At 42.8% G+C, this 17,562-nt stretch overlaps 1 protein-coding gene across 3 annotated transcripts in view; it reads left to right on the plus strand.

The window, feature by feature from the left end:
* The window catches only part of KIAA1328 (KIAA1328 ortholog), a 223,217-nt gene extending 208,168 nt beyond the window's left edge, over window positions 1–15,049 (plus strand). For all 3 annotated transcript variants that reach the window (XM_053912879.1, XM_045187934.2, XM_045187935.2), the window contains one exon: window positions 13,059–15,049. In XM_053912879.1, the coding sequence (XP_053768854.1) occupies window positions 13,059–13,269 (211 nt within the window). In that variant the 3' untranslated portion in view covers window positions 13,270–15,049. The remainder of the gene's footprint in view (window positions 1–13,058) is intronic.
* The last annotated feature ends 2,513 nt before the right edge of the window (window positions 15,050–17,562 follow it).

Genomic DNA, 17,562 nt, shown 5'->3' on the forward strand with positions numbered 1-17,562 from the left:
AGATGTTGCTTTTAATTAAGCCATGATTCTGGGCTGTTGTTATAATTCCCACTGTTAAGAGCTATTAATATAATCATCCATTTCTCTTGCACACACTATTTATAGAAGGAAACAGAAACAAATGGGGAAGGTAGAAATAATAGAGACATAGCATAATTCCAAGAAATGAATTCAGCCTAAGGAAATTTGTCAAAACATTCTTACCAGAGGAGGAACATACTGTACTGGGAAAATACACAACAGCTTATATTTACTAGTCACTTAGAATTCTAGTCCTTGGCTTTAGGGAATCTTTCTGAGTTGTAGGTGAAGAGATTATAAGAGCTATTTTATTGTTCACACTTTTCTATATTTTCCAAATGTTCTACCACAATGATATATTACCCACATAATTTTTAAAACAATATTTGAAAAGAAAACAAAGGACTCACATTTGTAGGACATAAACCCATTTCAAACTTTCATAATCTGAAGCTCCAATAGTTGCAAAACCCCTAAGTTTACCCTTGGAACATATGACATAAATATGTTATTTCTTTGTTGAGCCAGCAGGAGGTGAGGATTATATTTCCTTGGTGAGTCTTCTCCGGGGTACTGAACCCTGAAAATGCCGTGATTACTGACACTTGTTCCATATTGCCAGTTCCTGCTATCATGTCCCAGTTTTGAGCCTCACGAACCGACGTTTTAGAGTTGTTCATTTGGCCCAAGTTCTTTAAGTTCCCTTAGTGTCCACGTAAAGAAACACTGTTTGGTGTCACTTACTGTTCTAGACACTTAATGCTTTTCTAAAAACTCTTCCATATATGTTATCTAATAAAATCCTTAGACTCTTCAGAAAGCAAAGCTCAAAGAGACCATTTTAGAACAGTTAAGAGCCCAGGTGTAATAATTATAACACCTAGTTTATAGACTAAGGTTTGAATGCTTGCTATGTGGTTTCGAACAAGTCATTTAATTTAATCTGTAAAGTGGGGGTAATAATATCTCCCTCATAGGTTTGTCATGATGATTAAGCAAGATAGTTTACAAAAGTACTGAGCACAGAGCTGGCGTAACGCTAAGCAGTGGTTGCCGTTGCCGAACTTCCTAACAAGCAGTAAGGTGTCCGCCGTATCATAGAGCTTCTTCTAAACCTCTGCCGCGGCCTGTGGCTTGTCTGGTGCTCTGGTTTCTCAAGGTGAAATTCTTCCAATGCAGACAGGCAGCATCACTTAGAGGAGAGGGCATTAGAATTCAAGTCCAAAGACCTGGATTCATCAGTACCTGCCTCTACCACTTACTAGCAGCAAAACCTTAACAAAGCCCCCTGACCACACAGAACCTCAGTTTTTCAGCCTTCTGTCCTATCTGTCTGAACCTTACCCTTTGTTTGGAGATAAAACAAAACGTGCACATCTGTCTCCTGACTGCACATGCACACATTTGGGGAATAAAATAATGGGAAAAAAATGAACATCATTATCAAAAGTAATTAAATATTTGGTTTCACAATAACATGGTTTAAATTTCTCTTCAGGATCTTTGGGGTTTCGTGCTAGCCAGTAGGTGGAAACAGTAAGCTTGATACACTTGGCACTGCGTCGTTCACAGCGAGGCACAGAGCAATTCCGTGGGAATCTCGGGCCTCCCCACTTGACAGAGGACTGGGTACAGTTTAGCTTCCCTGAGATTATGCTCTGTGACCATGTGTTTACTGAAGGTTTTTTACTTTTTCACATGTAAATGAAATTGTGTCTGGAAAACTTTAGCTCTTACTTTATGGAGGACACCAGGAGAAAGAAAAAAGGTAGCATCCTGAAATCCGAATTAAGATCATTAGCCATGTGGAAAAAGGGGACTGTTGTAGGCTTCATGCTTTGCCTTGGGGAAAAAAATGGTCAGGATCATGCATGATACTACCAACAATGTAAATCAAAGACTTTGGCCCTGGCTGGTGTGGCTCAGTGGATTGAGTGCCAGCCTGAGAACCAAAGGATCGCCGGTTCAATTCCCAGTCAGGGCACATGCCTGGGTTGCAGGCCAGGTCTCCAGCTGGGGACTCGTGAGAGGCAGCCACACACTGATGTTTCTCTCCCTCTCTTTCTCCCTCCCTTCCCCTCTCTCTAACAATAAATAAAATCTTTAAAACAAAGACTTTGTTAGTAAGAATTCTTATGATGGAGAAGACAGAGAATAAATGTAGTAAGTGGTCATTGACTAATGTATCTTCAGCTCAGCTGCCCATTCGTGTACACTGTTTCTATATTTGAATATATGTGTATATACATACACCACTTCTAACATACAGGGTCCAGCATAAATAACGCCCCCTTTTTATTACAAAATCATAAGCATGTAATTCTGTAACATAACAATATCATACTCAAGCACACCATATGGCATTTTAGGTGAACTCTTCAAATTAAAATCAATAATTATTACACCTATATTATTACCCTACCAACCACCCTCAATCAAGTCAAGAGAAGACTGCATGTTTCTTTGATGACTGGACAGAAACTGTTACAGCTCGGCTGGGAATTTCTGATTCATCTGCCATATTCACCAGATGTTGCACCTTCGCATTTCCATTTATTTGGTCCTTACAAAGTTCTTTTAACGGAAAAAATTTCAATTCCCCGGAAGACTGCAAAAGGCACCTAGAACAACAGTTCTTTGCTCAAAAAGATAAAAAGTTTTGGGAAGATGGAATTATGAATTTGCCTGAAAGACGGCAGAAGGTAGTGGAACAAAACAGTGAATATGCTGTTCAGTAAAATTATTGGTAAAAATGAAAAATGTGTCTTTTATTTTTACTTTATAACTGAACAAGCCTTCTGGCCAACCCAATAACTTAACGAAGGCTGGAAGTGTCTCACTTGGGACGCCTGCCCTACCAGGTGAAGAGTGGCCTGTTTACCACAAACGGCATTCGGTGTGGGCTTTCGTCGGGACGCTTCTAAATGCTCTCTGCTAATGAAGTGCTGCCCTCCTATATGGGTGGTTGGAGGTATGTAGTGTGTCAACTAGCTCAGAGGCGAGTCCTCAGTCACTGTCCCTTCACTCCATCCACGACTGCTGTCCTCACGGCCTCAGCTCATGTTGAAAAATGGGCTGCTCCGAGAGTAAAACTTCTCTGTAGACCAGCTGATACACCCCACACCCAACTCCTATCTTCTGGGCTTTGGCTGGAAAGAAGTGGACTAGGGTGGAGGAACCAGATTCTGGTGAAAGCCGAAGTATTGCTTCATCTCAGCAGTGGAACATAACTATAACACAAACCGTGGATTTGCAAGGGAACAAGCTAGTTAGTGGTAGAACTAACATGGGGACTGACCCAACACCGCTGGGATCCGTGGCCTCTCTGGACGCTGGGAGTCAGCGGATCGCTGTGACACTCACAGAGGAGCCACCCTCAGCTGCCATTGCAGTTTCCCGTTGCCCCTCGTCCAAGCTGCTGGAGCTCAGCAGCTTTTCCAGAACTGTCCCCTGCAGTGAGTTGATGCTTCACCACAGCCTGTCCCAATCCTTTATCTTCTCCCTTTGGATGTAAATACTTCTGTGAACAGCAAAATGTTTCTACTAATGTACAAACCGTTGGTCACACGGCATTGTCTTCTCCTCAGACCAGAAGGTTTCATGCTAGGGTCGTAGCGTGTATCATTACTTCACTGGAGTCTTTTGTGTCAACGTGAAAATTTTAATTTCACGGCCTGCAGACTTCGTAGTTTTTTGTCCTCTCTCTGCTCCTGTTGTTGCATAAAGGGCAAATCCCTGTGTCACATTAATTTTAGATTGAAAAAAGTAAAGTTTATCCATTTACGATCTCCAAACAGAGGCAGAAAAGAAAGCTTTTACCTAAGGGAGGAAAAATAACTTTTCAGTTGACATGGATTTCCATATGGGTGAGTACGGACGGCCTCAAGGCTCTAAAACAGAAAAAACTCTGTTACCATTGGGTACTGGTACTATTTTATTAGTACAGATTATCATTAATTTCCTTATTGAAACACAAGATATTCTCAAGTGTTTAGGTATAAAAAACAGTTAAGACTGGGGCCAAGATCTTTTTTAACCAGTCATTGCTGGCAAGAAAAAAAAAGCGGGGGGGGAGTTAAAATTTCTCCTTCACACAACTGTTTATTTGAAAGAGAGAAGAAAATGTGATGAAGAAACCTGTGAGTAAGGAAAAGTCTGGCATAAGTTAATAGCAAACGTGGGGGAAACAAATCAATTTATTATAGACACTGGATACTTTAGTTAAATGAATTTTTAATTAAATTAAAAGTTTACATATGGAAGTTTTTCATATCAGAAGTTTATGATCAAAGATGTTAGAGAATTAGAATTATGACTTAATGCCATAAACTGTTTAACATTAACTTCTAAGAACTATGCTCATGTACTCTACAGAAATTATGAAATACTGTGTGGCCTAAAATGAACTATTTCATTTTATTTTTAAAAATATTTATTTACTTACTTTTTAAAGGGGAAGGGAGGCAGAAAGAGAGGGAGAGAAGCATAGAGCCCGCGACCTTTCACTTTGCTAGACGATGCGGACCAACTGAGCCGCGCCGGTCAGGGTGTGATGAGCCATTTCGAATGTACTTTCTTGCGACTGCCCTCAGCCTGTGGTCCCAAAGTCAGGTTTCAACTGCTGAATAAGATTAATTAGCCATGAAATGGGCACCCGGCTTCTACCCCCTCATAAAAACAACCGTAATCCTTTTTAGAGGACTGTGCATAGGGGTTAGGGAGGATCCTTTCAAGAATCTGTTTTGTAATACGTTTTTTAAAAATGGATACCAGTGATTTGGCAGTAATCACCTAAGTACTTGTGCTTACTTGGGACAAATGAAATGGTTTTATACATATTCAAAGAAACATTTGAATTACCTATGATTTTCTACCCACTGTATATACTATATATACCATTGTTAATATTACAGGTTTTTTTTAAAAGATTTTACTTATTTGTTTTTAGAGAGAGGGAGGGGGAAGAAAGAGAGGGGGAGGGACAGCAATGTGTGGTTGCCTCTCACGTGCCCCAAACTGGGGACCTGGCCCACAACCCAGTCATGTGCCCTGACTGGGAATCGAGCCCACGACCCCTTTGGTTCACAGGCCAGCGCTCAATCCACTGAGCCACACCAGCCAGGGCTATTTTAGTATTTAGTGTACTTCCCTCCGATCCTTTTTTCTTTTGCTTCTTTACACTTCTCTTTCTTTGTACTAAGTTTTTTTTTCTAAATTATAAACTAGCTGGAACTTTAAAAAGCAAAAACTCTTCTTTGTATTAACCATTCCATGAATAAATTAAGAAGAGGTGGGTGGAAATTGGTGGTGCTAAATAAAATTGCCTGAATTGTCCTGTTAGCAAGGTTGATTGTTGGAATGAACATGTATGTACATGTTTCTCTCGTAAGTTAACTCAGGAATGCTACAGTGTGACTGTGTTTCTGATAGAACTTCTTTCCCTTTTCTTCCCCTTTATTGGATCTATATACACATTTAATCTGAAGTATAAATCACTGCTATAAAATATATGACATTTTCCAAACATGACTCTTAACATCTGAGATGAGAAAAATATGTATAAAAGTTAAATCTTGCAATTAGATCGAATTTCTTCATAGAGGAAAGAATGGTTACATGGACTCTTCCTGGTTCAGGCTAAAGCAAGCCAGGCGTTCACTGGTGAGTGTACTCAGATTTGCTGGTTCTCTTCTGCTTTGTCCGTTTTCTGAAGCAGAGGCGACTTTGGCAAGGCAGATTGCATCTAGAACTTGAGCTAAGAAAGAGTATTTCTCCTGTTCTGAGTCCTCAAACAACAGAATAACGTTGGATTTTCACCTTAGCATAACCCACTTATTTATTTTTACTTTATTGCTTCCATTTATCATTCAGTTTGACCCAAACAAGGGATGTCAGATGCAATTACTATGCTGGCTCATGGCCAACCCTAATGAACCAGGAATCTTCCCATCAACCTTCCTCAGATTCAGTCTTTCTTACTGACACCTCCTGTGTTTCAATGTCAAATTCATGGGACTTTTTCTTGTCATTCAGTTTTCTAAATTCTTCCAAACTGGGATAGATGGTGGTTCTGCGTGGGTCCTTTTACGGCCATTGCACTGGGAGAAAGCCAGGGGCCTTGCAGCCCTGGTAACGCTCTGTTAAAACTCTGATTGCTTCCCCATCCATTTCTGCTTTTTCTGCTCCGTGTGCTTACAACAACCAAAATGTTTCCACTTTATTTGGCTATGCTAGTTTTCTCCTCTCTCGACTTTCTTTCTCCCTTTCTACAGAATTGTTCTAATTTTCTTAGAATCGATAAAGCCCATTGAAGGAAGTTGGAACAGTAAATCAGATATAGTTCCCTGCCCAGGGAACTTATTCCCACACCCCAATCCCCAGTAACAAAGTGAGGAGGGAGAACTCCGGGTGCACTCTGATTGTATCTTTTGTCGTGGGCTGGGTCAGAGGCGCATTCAATAGAACATCTTGGTGACCGTGGTGCCAGTCCAGCAGGGCTTGCACTTACAGCATATTAGCTGCGCCCACTGCAGTGCCCCGTTTTACATTTAATAGGGGGGTTGGGCAGTTGCCTTTTTCAGGATACACCCTGTGTGTTGTTGCCCTGAGTTACCCTAAGAGGCTGGATGTTCGCCCATCTCTAATTTTCATAGACCATGGCCAGTTGGGGTTTGTACATTAACCCAAATATGCTTCTCCATGCAGCCGTATTAAAAATCAGGGAAACGGTCTCAGAGTTAACCATCCTGACAAACCACTTAAGTAACGACTCTTCTGGGAACTACCTATGCTATCAACAACATAGGTGAGCCCTTTAACAATATATCCACTGACTTCTGTTGTTTCCTGACTCTGCCCTCTGCCAACCTGTGTCACCTGTTTTATGACAGCAGAATAGAGAGGCAATGGTCATCTTAACTTGGAAGAATCTCTGGTCTCTTCTCTCCAAAGAACTCCTGTTTCAGCTTACTCACAGTCAGTTCTCGTCTCCCAGCCTCAGCTGTGGCACAGAGAGCAGGCAGGACCCCTTAATTCGCAGCTCATTCTGCCCCTGCTCCAGCAGCCCTAATCCCCAGGTTTTACGTGAGCCTGAAGAGAACAGAATTGGCACACGCATAGAGAAAGTGTGTGTGGGGGGAGGGGGCGTGTGGAGGGGGCAGGGTGGTTTCTCTTCTGTTGTGTTGTTCTCCCTAATAGGTTCATACAAAGGTTAGAAAGTCCATCTATCCATATTGTCTTTCTCTTTGAAAGTACAAACAGTCATAAAACAGAACACTGCCGTTCAGTTTTATAATCTTAAATTTCAAACAACGCACTGATGAATTATTTATGTTACAGAATGTGTTTTCAATAATGTGTAACCTAAAATGGAATGAATGCTTATCCGAACGTGCCCTGAACTTTGTAAAGTGCATGCTAATAAACAGGGTAACCTAGCATCACTTCCGCCTGGTGTAATTTACAAGGCAAGCACTTCTCCCGCTCGCTCGCATTTGGTTTCTGCTGCAGTGCGTTCCCCAGCAGTCAGCACGCTGCCTCTGCTACCAGCGCCTAGCAGGTAACGTTCTCTGACTCCAAGCTGCCTCACAGTGCTTTTCTCTCTTTATAACCAGCGTTGGGATCTATAAATTTCATTTGTCGTTTTGGCTTCCAGCCACACTAAATTAGGCTTTAATTCATAATTAGTAGGAAGTCACAATTCCATAGAAAAGAGAACATTTTATATTAAATGGCCATTATCTAACATCATGATTTCACAAAATGATTAAGATGCTAGAAAATAATTAAGCTATCTTAAGGTTGCCAATACTTAAAGTGCAGGCATAGGGAGGAAAGGTGGTAATTTTTTTAATATGTGTGTAGCTTCTGCTACAATGACAGAAAGAAATTATTTTAAGTAATTTTATTTTTATAGTTGTACAAATTATCAGATTTGTCCAAATTTGTCTGGTATATCAGAATCTCTGAAATCATGTACATTGCTTGCATAGTGAGTTTTTTATCCAAAATTCCAAGCAACAACAATAAAAAGCCAAGAGTGGCTAGCTCATGAACCTTGAATTCAGGTGTCACTGAAGAAGCCTGGGTAACTGCCAGAAGTCTGTTTCTGTCGGTGGTAGCATCTTTGTGTGAAGACTGAACTCAGGACTGACAGCCACGAGAGAACGTGGCACAGGGCCAGTCCCTCGTCCCAAACTCTTGGAGCCAAATGTATTTCAGAATTCACAATTATTTTATAATGTCATAGATGCATTCTTTTTTGTCTTTTTTAAATTATGCATTGGTTTCAGGTGCACAGCCTAGTGGTTAGAGAAATATATACTTTACATAGTGTTCCCTCAGTATTCCCAGTACCCCAACTGGCACCATACTTAGTTAGGAACCATATCTCCTCTCCTTTTCTTACTTCCCCGTGACAGTTTTGTAACTACCCATCACCCATCTCCTTTGTCCCGTCACCTATTTCACACGGGGCCCCAAGCCTCCCTCCCCCTGGCAACCACCAGTTCTCTCTCTGTATCTGTGCGTCTGTTTCAGTTTTGTTTGTTTTGTTCTTTAGGTTCCACCTGTAAGTGAAATCACATGGTATTTGTCTTTCTCTGACAGACATTTCACTGAGCATACTACTATTTAGGTATATCCATGCTGTCAAAAATTATGACTCCATTCTTTTTTATGGCTGAGTAATATTCCATTGTACACATGTACCACGGCTATTTTGTCCACTCATCTGTTGATGGGCACTCGAGTTTCTTTCAGAACCTGACTACTGTAAATAACTGCAGTGAACAAGGGGGTGCATATATTCTTCCAAATTAGTGTTTTAGGGTTCTTCAGATACATCCCCAGAAGTGGGAACACTGGGTTGTAAAGCAGGTTCATTTTAAATTTTGAGGAAACTCCATACTGTTTTCCACAGTGGCTGCACCAGTCTGCGTTCCTCCTGACAGTGCTCTAGGGTTCCCTTTCTCCACGTCCTCACCAACACTTGTCGTTTATGGACTTACTGATGATGGCCCTTGTGACAGGTGCTTTACCAGTCGTTCTCATTGTGCTTTAATTTGCATCAGAATTCACACCTTTTTAAGGTAACCCAGTGCTTGTACCATATGGGATACGGTATAAGGTGTAATTACTCACATAAAATGGAATAAACAACTGATTTTTTTAATCCTCACCGAGAATGTGGGGTTTTTTATTGATTTCAGAGACAGAGGGAGAGAGACAGAGAGAGAAACATCAGTGTCAGAGAGAAACATCAATCCGTTGCCTCACGTATGCGCTCCAGCTGGGGATCAAACCTACAGCCTAGGTGTGTGCCCTATCTGGGGATTGAACCCACAACCTTTTGGTGTATGGGATGATGCTCTAACCAACTGAGCCACCCAGCCAGGACAAGCATATTAATTTGGAGCTATTACCAGAAACACCATGGTAGAGTTAAGATTAGAACTATAAGTATGACTAAGATATTATTCTCCTTGAATAACTATTCAATCTTCAGAAATGAAGATTTCCAAATTCTTCCATAGTTACTCACTTTGTCACTACCTGTTTCTCACTGATATGTGAAAAGCCATGCCATTTAAAATACATAAAATAGGATAGTCATTTATTAAAAATATGTGTACAGATGAATGTAGCTCATCTGAAAGTATCTAGTTACAGCTGTGTTTAAATGGTAATGATTTATCAGGGTAACAGCTTCATCAACTTGGTCCACTTTTTAAAGCCCCAGCACAATAGAGGATACTGACTTCATAAATCTGGAGGTTGGAACCACAAAATTGGCGTAGAGATAGGAGTCAGACTTTCAAGCCAACAGAATTATAGTTTAAATGGCTCTACAGAACTAATAACATTAAGAAGGCAAAAGAGAATTTATAGGACCTCTTAACTTCTCCAATCCCTGTGCCAGAGTGATGTCTGAGCTCTCCACTCCTTATTCATAGACTGTGGGGACTGGTTGGCATGAGTGTAAGAAAAAAAGTTCTTATCACCTGGGGATCACTGATGCATATCTGAATTCATTATCTCAGAAAGGAAGATAGATACGAGATCTCTGTGAACCTGGCTAGTTTATGGCATGGTAAAAGCAAACCTAATTAAGCTGTTTTATCTGAGATTTCGTAAAACCTGCACTGTGTCTTCCTGTTTTATTTCTGTTCATTGAAGCAAGTTATGTTGACATTATCTGTGCGAATGTAGTAGAAAGGAAGTTCAAGAAACGCATACTGTAAAGGAAATGTTTTCGAGCAAATTGTCCTTAAATCAACACTAATTACCAAATACTGATTTTTCCCCTTAAGATAACAGAACAGGAATGCTAAATACAAAATTTAGCTAGAGTAAGATAATAAAAGCTATGGGGATTCTTTTAAATTAGAGCAATGGCACATCCATAAAACAGAACCCTGCAGCAGTTTGCAGGAATTAGGTAGATCTATCTGCACTATTGTGGGACAATCTCCAAAGCAATCTGTTCAGTGAAAAACGCAGATCACAGATCAGTATATAAGCATCGCTCAATTTAATTTTTTAGTACACGTGTGTTTATTTGTATTGCACATGCATGCATGTAATTATACAAAAAAAGATTTGGAAGCATATACGAGGTCTATCCAAAAAAAGTCTAGCTATTGTTAATATAACAAGAACAGCTTGCACGACATTAACGTAACCTGGCAGCTGAGGAGAGTGGACTGGAATGCACGTGTGAACAATGACGACTTCACTGTACTAGTCAGTGCGGGCAGTGGATGCCACTGAGTGAGCATGTGTACTGTGTGGCCATCACATTCAAAATGAGTGAGTAGAGCAATGAATCTACATCAAATTTTGCATTAGGCTTAAACATTCCTCCATAGAAACTATTCAGATGATTCAGAAGGCCACAGCTATGGGTCACTGGTGATGGGCAGCATCATCATGACAATGTGCCCACTCATGCATCACACACAACTTGTGTAGAGTTTTTTGGTGAAACATCAGATCCCCCATTTGACTCAGCCCTCCTCCAGCCCATATTTGGCACCCTGTGACTTCTGGCTGTTCCCAAAACTAAAATCACCTTTGAAAGGGAAGAGATTTCAGACTGTAAATGAGATTCAGGAAAACACGATGGGGCAGCTGATGGTGAAGGAGAACTGTGCGAGGTCTCAAGGTGTCCACTTTGAAGGGGACTGAGTCATCATTGTCCTGTATACAGTGTTTTTGTATCTTGTATCTTCTTCAGTAGATGTCTCTATTGTTCATATGACATGGCTGGACACCTTCTGGACAGACCTCGTATACTAAACTGTTTTCAGTGCCCTCTTGGAAAAGTAATGGGGTTCGCATTTGGTTGGAGGATAGAGTATTGAGAGGACTTTCATTTTTCTTTGTATAATTCTATGCATTACAGTTTTTATAATGAAAACATTCTTATATCTGAACAATTTTAAAATGTTTAAGAAAACAAATGTGACAAAGTAGTGTCATTCACCCTTCATTGCGAACTTGACATTAAGGACACAGTGACTCCTGCTCTCGTATTACTGCCAACATAACAAAGGAGGAAGTTATTGAACAAATAAACCCATATAAATAAATAATTACAGATTGTGATAAATGCTGTGAAGTAAAGGAGCAGATTATTATGAGAAGAAAATTAATTGGGGTAATCTATTTTAGATAATGAGGTTAAGGAAGTCCTTTCTGAAGTAGTGATACTTTAGTTGATACCTAGTAGGAAGGAGAACAGTTATCCAAGCCCCAAAGGCAAGGGAAGTAAAAGCAAAAATAAATGGGACTGTATCAAACTGAAAATGTTCTACACAGCAAAAGAAACAAACAAAACGAAGAGGCAGCCAACATAATAGGAGAAGACATTTGCAAACAATACATCCAATAAGGGGCTAATATCCAAAATATGTGAAGAACTCATACAACTCACAACAACATCAAGAAACAATCCAGTTAAAAACTGTGCAGAGGACCTGAACAGACAGTTTTCAAGGAAGACATACAGATGGCCAACAGATATATGAAAAAAGTGCTCAACATCACTAGCTAAGAGGGAAATGCGAATCAAAACCACAATGAAATACTACCTCTCATCTGTTAAAATGGCTATTAACAATAACACAAGAAATAACTAGTGTCAGAGAGGAAGTGGCGCAAAGGGAACCCTTGTGCACTGCTGGTAAGATTGTAAGTTGGTACAGCCACTAAGAAAAACAGTACAGAAGGTCCTCGAAAAAATTAAAACCAGCAATCCCTCTTCTGGGTATCTACCCCAAAAATTTGAAAACACTTATTCATGAAGATATGTGCACCCCTATATTCATTGCAGCATTACTTATAATAGCCATAACATTATAAATAACCCAAGTGTCCTTTGACAGATGATCGTGTAAAGAAGGTGTGGCATATATGTATATATATACATACACATACAGTAGAATACTACTCAGCCATATAAAAGATGAAATATTGCCATGTGTGACAGCACGGACAGATCAAGAGAGTATTGTGCTAAGTCAGAAGGAAAAGGACAAGAACCATATGGTTTCACTCATGTGGGGTATAAAACAAAAAGCAACTAACGAGCAAAACAAAAATACAAACAAACTCATAGATACAGGTAACAGAATGGTGGTTACCAGAGAGGAAGGGGGAGAGAATGAAGAGGCTAAAGGGGTCCAAGTATATGGTGATGGAAGGAGACTAGACTTCCAGTAGTGAGCACATAACATTGTATTATAAAGTTGTACACCTGAAATTGATATAATGTTATTAACCAATGTTATGCCAATAAATTTAATAAAAATTTTTAAAGATAAAAAAGGAATGTTAGAAGTCAGCAGAGGAGGAGAGCTTATGGACTGACAGCAGGGCCTTCTGGTGTCCACCTTCTCTAACGTTGCCCTCGCAGGCCCTCTTGCACGTGATGTGGTCTGTGATCTGATTCTTGCCCTGGGCAGCCCACCTCTGTGGGCTCCTTGGATCCTAATGTTGTGCTGGTCTGATCACTTCCTGTCTGGGCTGTGTTTCAGGTATGAGACATCTCTGTTGGATTTGGTTCAATCGCTGAGCCCAAAGTCTGCTTCCAAACCCCAGCCCCATCCCTCCAGAGAAGCTGGGGCCTGGAGTCACAGAACTTGCCGACTCAGTTCTCTAAAATCAACCCGGAACAAGACGGGGGCAGGCAGGACCCCTGAAGACCTGGAGGAGAATCAAATTCTGGAAGATATCTTTTTCATTTGACGCCAAAGCACTTGCTGCAAAATTTCCATCAGAACCTTGTGGGGTTTTTAATATACTGATCTAGGGTTTTAAAACTTTTGATCACAAGTAATCGTGTCTCTCCTTTCACAGGGCCCTATCTCACTAGTATCTGTTATGTATCAAATATAGAAATCATCCTAACAACCCAGGGTATTTTTGACCAGGCCCATCAGTAGATAAAGCACACTCAGGGGAGACGGGTAGTGTCTTCTCTAGGCCCAGCGGAGATGAGAACGTCAACATAGGACACTTTGCATGGCAGGGGCCGTTGCACATTCAGCTTTGTTTTGAGAGAATTTCCTTCTCAATATTTTGCTGAAAAAGATTGGCTTTGTTTTTTACACAAGGAAAACCTATCCACCAAAAGATCCCTCTAATTGAAGTAGCTCCTTGTAACAAGCAATTTCATAGAGAGAGACCCTTTTCCCTCTCCACCCTACGCTCTCATCACCTATCTATTTAAGTGTATCTTGAGTTATTTAACTCTGAAGTTGGAGTTGGGGCTCCTGTTGTCACAAGCAACACTAAGGCCAAGTGTGAGTCATGCTCAGTAGTCATCATCCTGGCAGCTGCTCCCCCCAGTAACCAAACGGGCTGAGTGGGCTAGAGGGAGGGAGCAACCCCCCCCCCCAGCCCTGGGAAACTGGCAGTAAATCACACAAAAGTGACCACACTAGTGGAGGAAGAAGCCTGAAACACTTTTTGTACCACCCACTAATTTCCCCGAATAGATAAGAGCAACCTTTCGGTATTTTCTGTTGATGTGTGTCCATTTCATTCGCCCTTGTGAACTCCCCGCAGTTGTGTCTGGAGAAGATGCCGTTAGCAGGGCAGTAGCATCAGCTCCTGCAGGCTGATGGGCTTTCCCCGGCCCTTCCTCTTTTCCCAGAGTATCCAAGGCCTGGGGTTGCCCAGGCTTTGGATATCCTTTGCCCAGGGCTACTGTCCCACGCCTCCAAAGAATCTCTACTGTCCCATTTATGCTTTACTACCCTAAACAGAGCCTCCCCTATTTACCACTGGGCCTCACTTTGACCCTGAGAAAGCCTGTGGAAGAATTAACATTTGAGCTCACTCTGTTCAGCAGAGCCCTTGAGCTCGGTCCTTCAACTGACAATGGGCTCTAGTGGCCTCTCAGCCTGTTGGGCTGTGTGTGGACCTCATAGCGCCAGTGAGTTTAAAATGTTCCAGCCGTTGGAAGTGAGGGGACGTACGTACCAGATGTGCATTACTTGATGACTTTGTTTGATCTGGATGGTGTTGCTTTTATTTTCTCTCCCTTTCACCAACCCCGGGCTTGAACTAGGACCAGGAGTCTGTCATTCAGGGTTGCTAGCCAAGGCCAGACCACTTAGCCTGCATGGCTTCCCTGAATTCTTTATCAAAACTAGATTATTCCAGCCTTCAAAAGCCTTGCTGAGCAACTTCCTCGGCTAGACAGAGCTAAATCTCATTGTCTCGTCAGGCTGAGGCCCCATCACCACTATGCAGCCTTCCTCACGTGGGCCTTTTTGTTCTTTGGAGGAGAGAAGAATGGAGCCTACCACTACCATACCCTTGATCCAAGGTACATAAAAGGTCAGGCCTCACCAGCTGTAGCCATTCACCTGAAGAGTTGAAAAGTCATTGCAGATTGCAATACCCTTTTAAAGTTCGCCCTGGTGAGGAACTGAGTCAGCTTCATCCCACTTCAGAAAGCTTTTGGAAAATGAAGTTTTCCTTGGTGTGATAAAAATGGGTGGCCATGTTCCCAGTTAAAGTCAGTTTTCCAGAACCGTATTTTCTTGCCCCACGTGTCACGACCACCTGTCTCACACCCACCTCCCACCTCCCTGGGGTCATCCGTAGCCACACTGGCATCTGGCAGCAGCGTCCTCACTGCCCTCCAGAGGGAGCGAATGGCAGAAGGGTCCCGACGAGAATGGTGATTTCTTCCAGAAGCTTGTTTGCCTTTAAATGATTATAAGCAAGATCTAAACTGAAGGCTTTAGGGGGTCACAGGCCACAGAATGCAGTTTAATTGTTTCTTTACTTCCCCTGAATGAGCAGTTTGGAAGAGCAAAGATGGGTTTTCAGCAGAGCCTCAGTCAGGATGTCTCACGTGCCGAATCCCTCCACAATTTGCCTTTCTCTGTCCTGTAGGCATTTCCTGGGCGAATGTGTGTCTAAGCTAACATTTTCATTATCAATTGAACCGTGCATGTTAACATTTTAATGTGTCCTACTTTGAGATGTGTATATCTACACATATGTATATGTGTGTGTGTAAGTAAATGAAAGGGTTTAAATGAAGAGCCTGGGAGCTTAACTGCAGACTAACCTGCCAGGAGAGAGGGCCCGGCACACAGGAATCTGCCTTTCCTTTCTGTGAAGTGGCCGGTTGGGATCTGCTTGCCCAGCCTCCAGCCACGTGCCCAAAACAAGACTGCACACAGATTGGAGGCGCTGCAGGTAGTGCTACACATTGCCCCTCCCCCCGCTCCCCGCCGTTCTGAGAGAGGAAAACCAATCAGTGTCTGCAAAATGGAAAAGGACAGTGTGTCCACTGCAGCTCTCTAGGTAGTGCCCTAAGTGCTTGATTTAGAACGCCTAGGCTAATGAAGGAAAGGCATTTGCCAGCAGTCACCCTTCCAGGAGTCACACTCGGGGTTTTCCAAACCTGACCCCCACGGTGGGGACTTATCTAGAGTGCCCAGATATCATGGGGAGGGAGGGACTCTCCTCCTTTGGGGCCACTCTTTTCACTTGGCCCTGCTTCCAGCACCATGGCTCATGACAGATTTGCTGGTCAGAGGCTCTGAGGAGGGGCCAGGCCTGAAGGGGCGGAGCTGGGATGAGGTCCGTGGGCATGGTCCTTAGGGAGCTGGAGGCTATGGCACACTCCTCCCAGCTCACACTTTATCCCCACCTCCGAGTGCTTTATTTTTAATGTGGGCAACCATTTATATATGTGTGAGATTTTAGGTTAATAAATTATCTCCATGGCTATTTTCCCCATGTGGTTTTGATCCTGAATTGTGCTTTGAACATCCCTCATCAGGTCAATGGGCACAGCTTGAAAGGAAGTAAGAGCGGAGCCCCAGGTTATCCAAATGTTATTTCCCTCAGTCCTTGTCAGAGCAGCAGGAGCTCGTGGCCACCTGAAAGGAAGAAAGTGGTATGCGACACCCCAACAGGCTCTCCTGGCTAACTCCGGAGCACTCCCACACACGGACACCACGCCTCTTCTAGGTTGTGTGGGTGCTGGCACAGAAGCTTCTGTGCACGCCCCTGAGTCCCTTCTATGTGCCTGTCCCCCTGCTCAGCAAGGGTGCGCTATTTTAGCTCTCTCAGACAGGAAAGATGGCCCTGCCTTATTGGCTTTAGGTGTTGAGATAATGTAGGCCAGGGCTTGAGTGATGGAATGCCCAGTTCTGAGATCACACCTGCGGATTCAACTAAGGTAGCTAGACCCCCTGTCCTGTCTCCTATTCCCTATGCCAGCCTGGCACCTTCACCTGAACAAGGAGACTGTGCAGCTACCCCTCAGAGGCAGAGGTAGCAGGAATAGAGTCACCACACAGCCAGCTCCCAAACCAAAGATGAAATAAGTTTGCCCCCAGTTGTCAAAAGTTACCCTTGAGTCTAGGAACAAGCCTGGGGGTGAGTGAGGTGAGGGTGACACCCTAGTCCTCAGAGGAAGAATGACCTGGCAGCCGGAGAACCAGTTTCACAAATTAGTTGGCGGCTTCATGGTTTCTCAGAGTTGCTGTTCACGGTGGGTTGTTTCTAAGCCTCTAGGGTTCCGTTGTGCCTTTCAGAGGTGGGACCTCCTAACCCCTCAGGCTTTAACTTCACAGCTATTTCCCTCCCTGCACACCTCCACCACACACACTCAAAATTGAATAGGCAGCCAGAAAATGCTCAGGGCCTTGTCTACCCCACCCACACCATAACCCCTCCCCCTTCCAGAGTCACAGAATTCTAGGGATGGATTGGACCTTATTGCCCAAAGAATCCATCAGTTTCATTATACAGATGGAGAGTTCAGAGAAAGGTGACTTGTCCGGGCTCCCACATCCTGGCGGGAGCAGGTCTGGCTGCTGGGCTGGTGCCCTCCCGCCCACAGCGCCTCACTCACTGCTTTAGTCCAGTGTTCCAAGATGAATGTCTTTTAGAATTTCCACTAGGACAGACTGTTCGTGCCACCACCATCTCAGAAGTGAGCCCTCACAGGCCACGTGGCCCAAAGTGAGCAAGAATGTAGCATGTCCACTCCAGGGCGGCTTGTAG

The sequence above is a fragment of the Desmodus rotundus genome, chromosome 10, assembly GCF_022682495.2.
Source record: "Desmodus rotundus isolate HL8 chromosome 10, HLdesRot8A.1, whole genome shotgun sequence".
Lineage (NCBI taxonomy): Eukaryota > Metazoa > Chordata > Mammalia > Chiroptera > Phyllostomidae > Desmodus > Desmodus rotundus.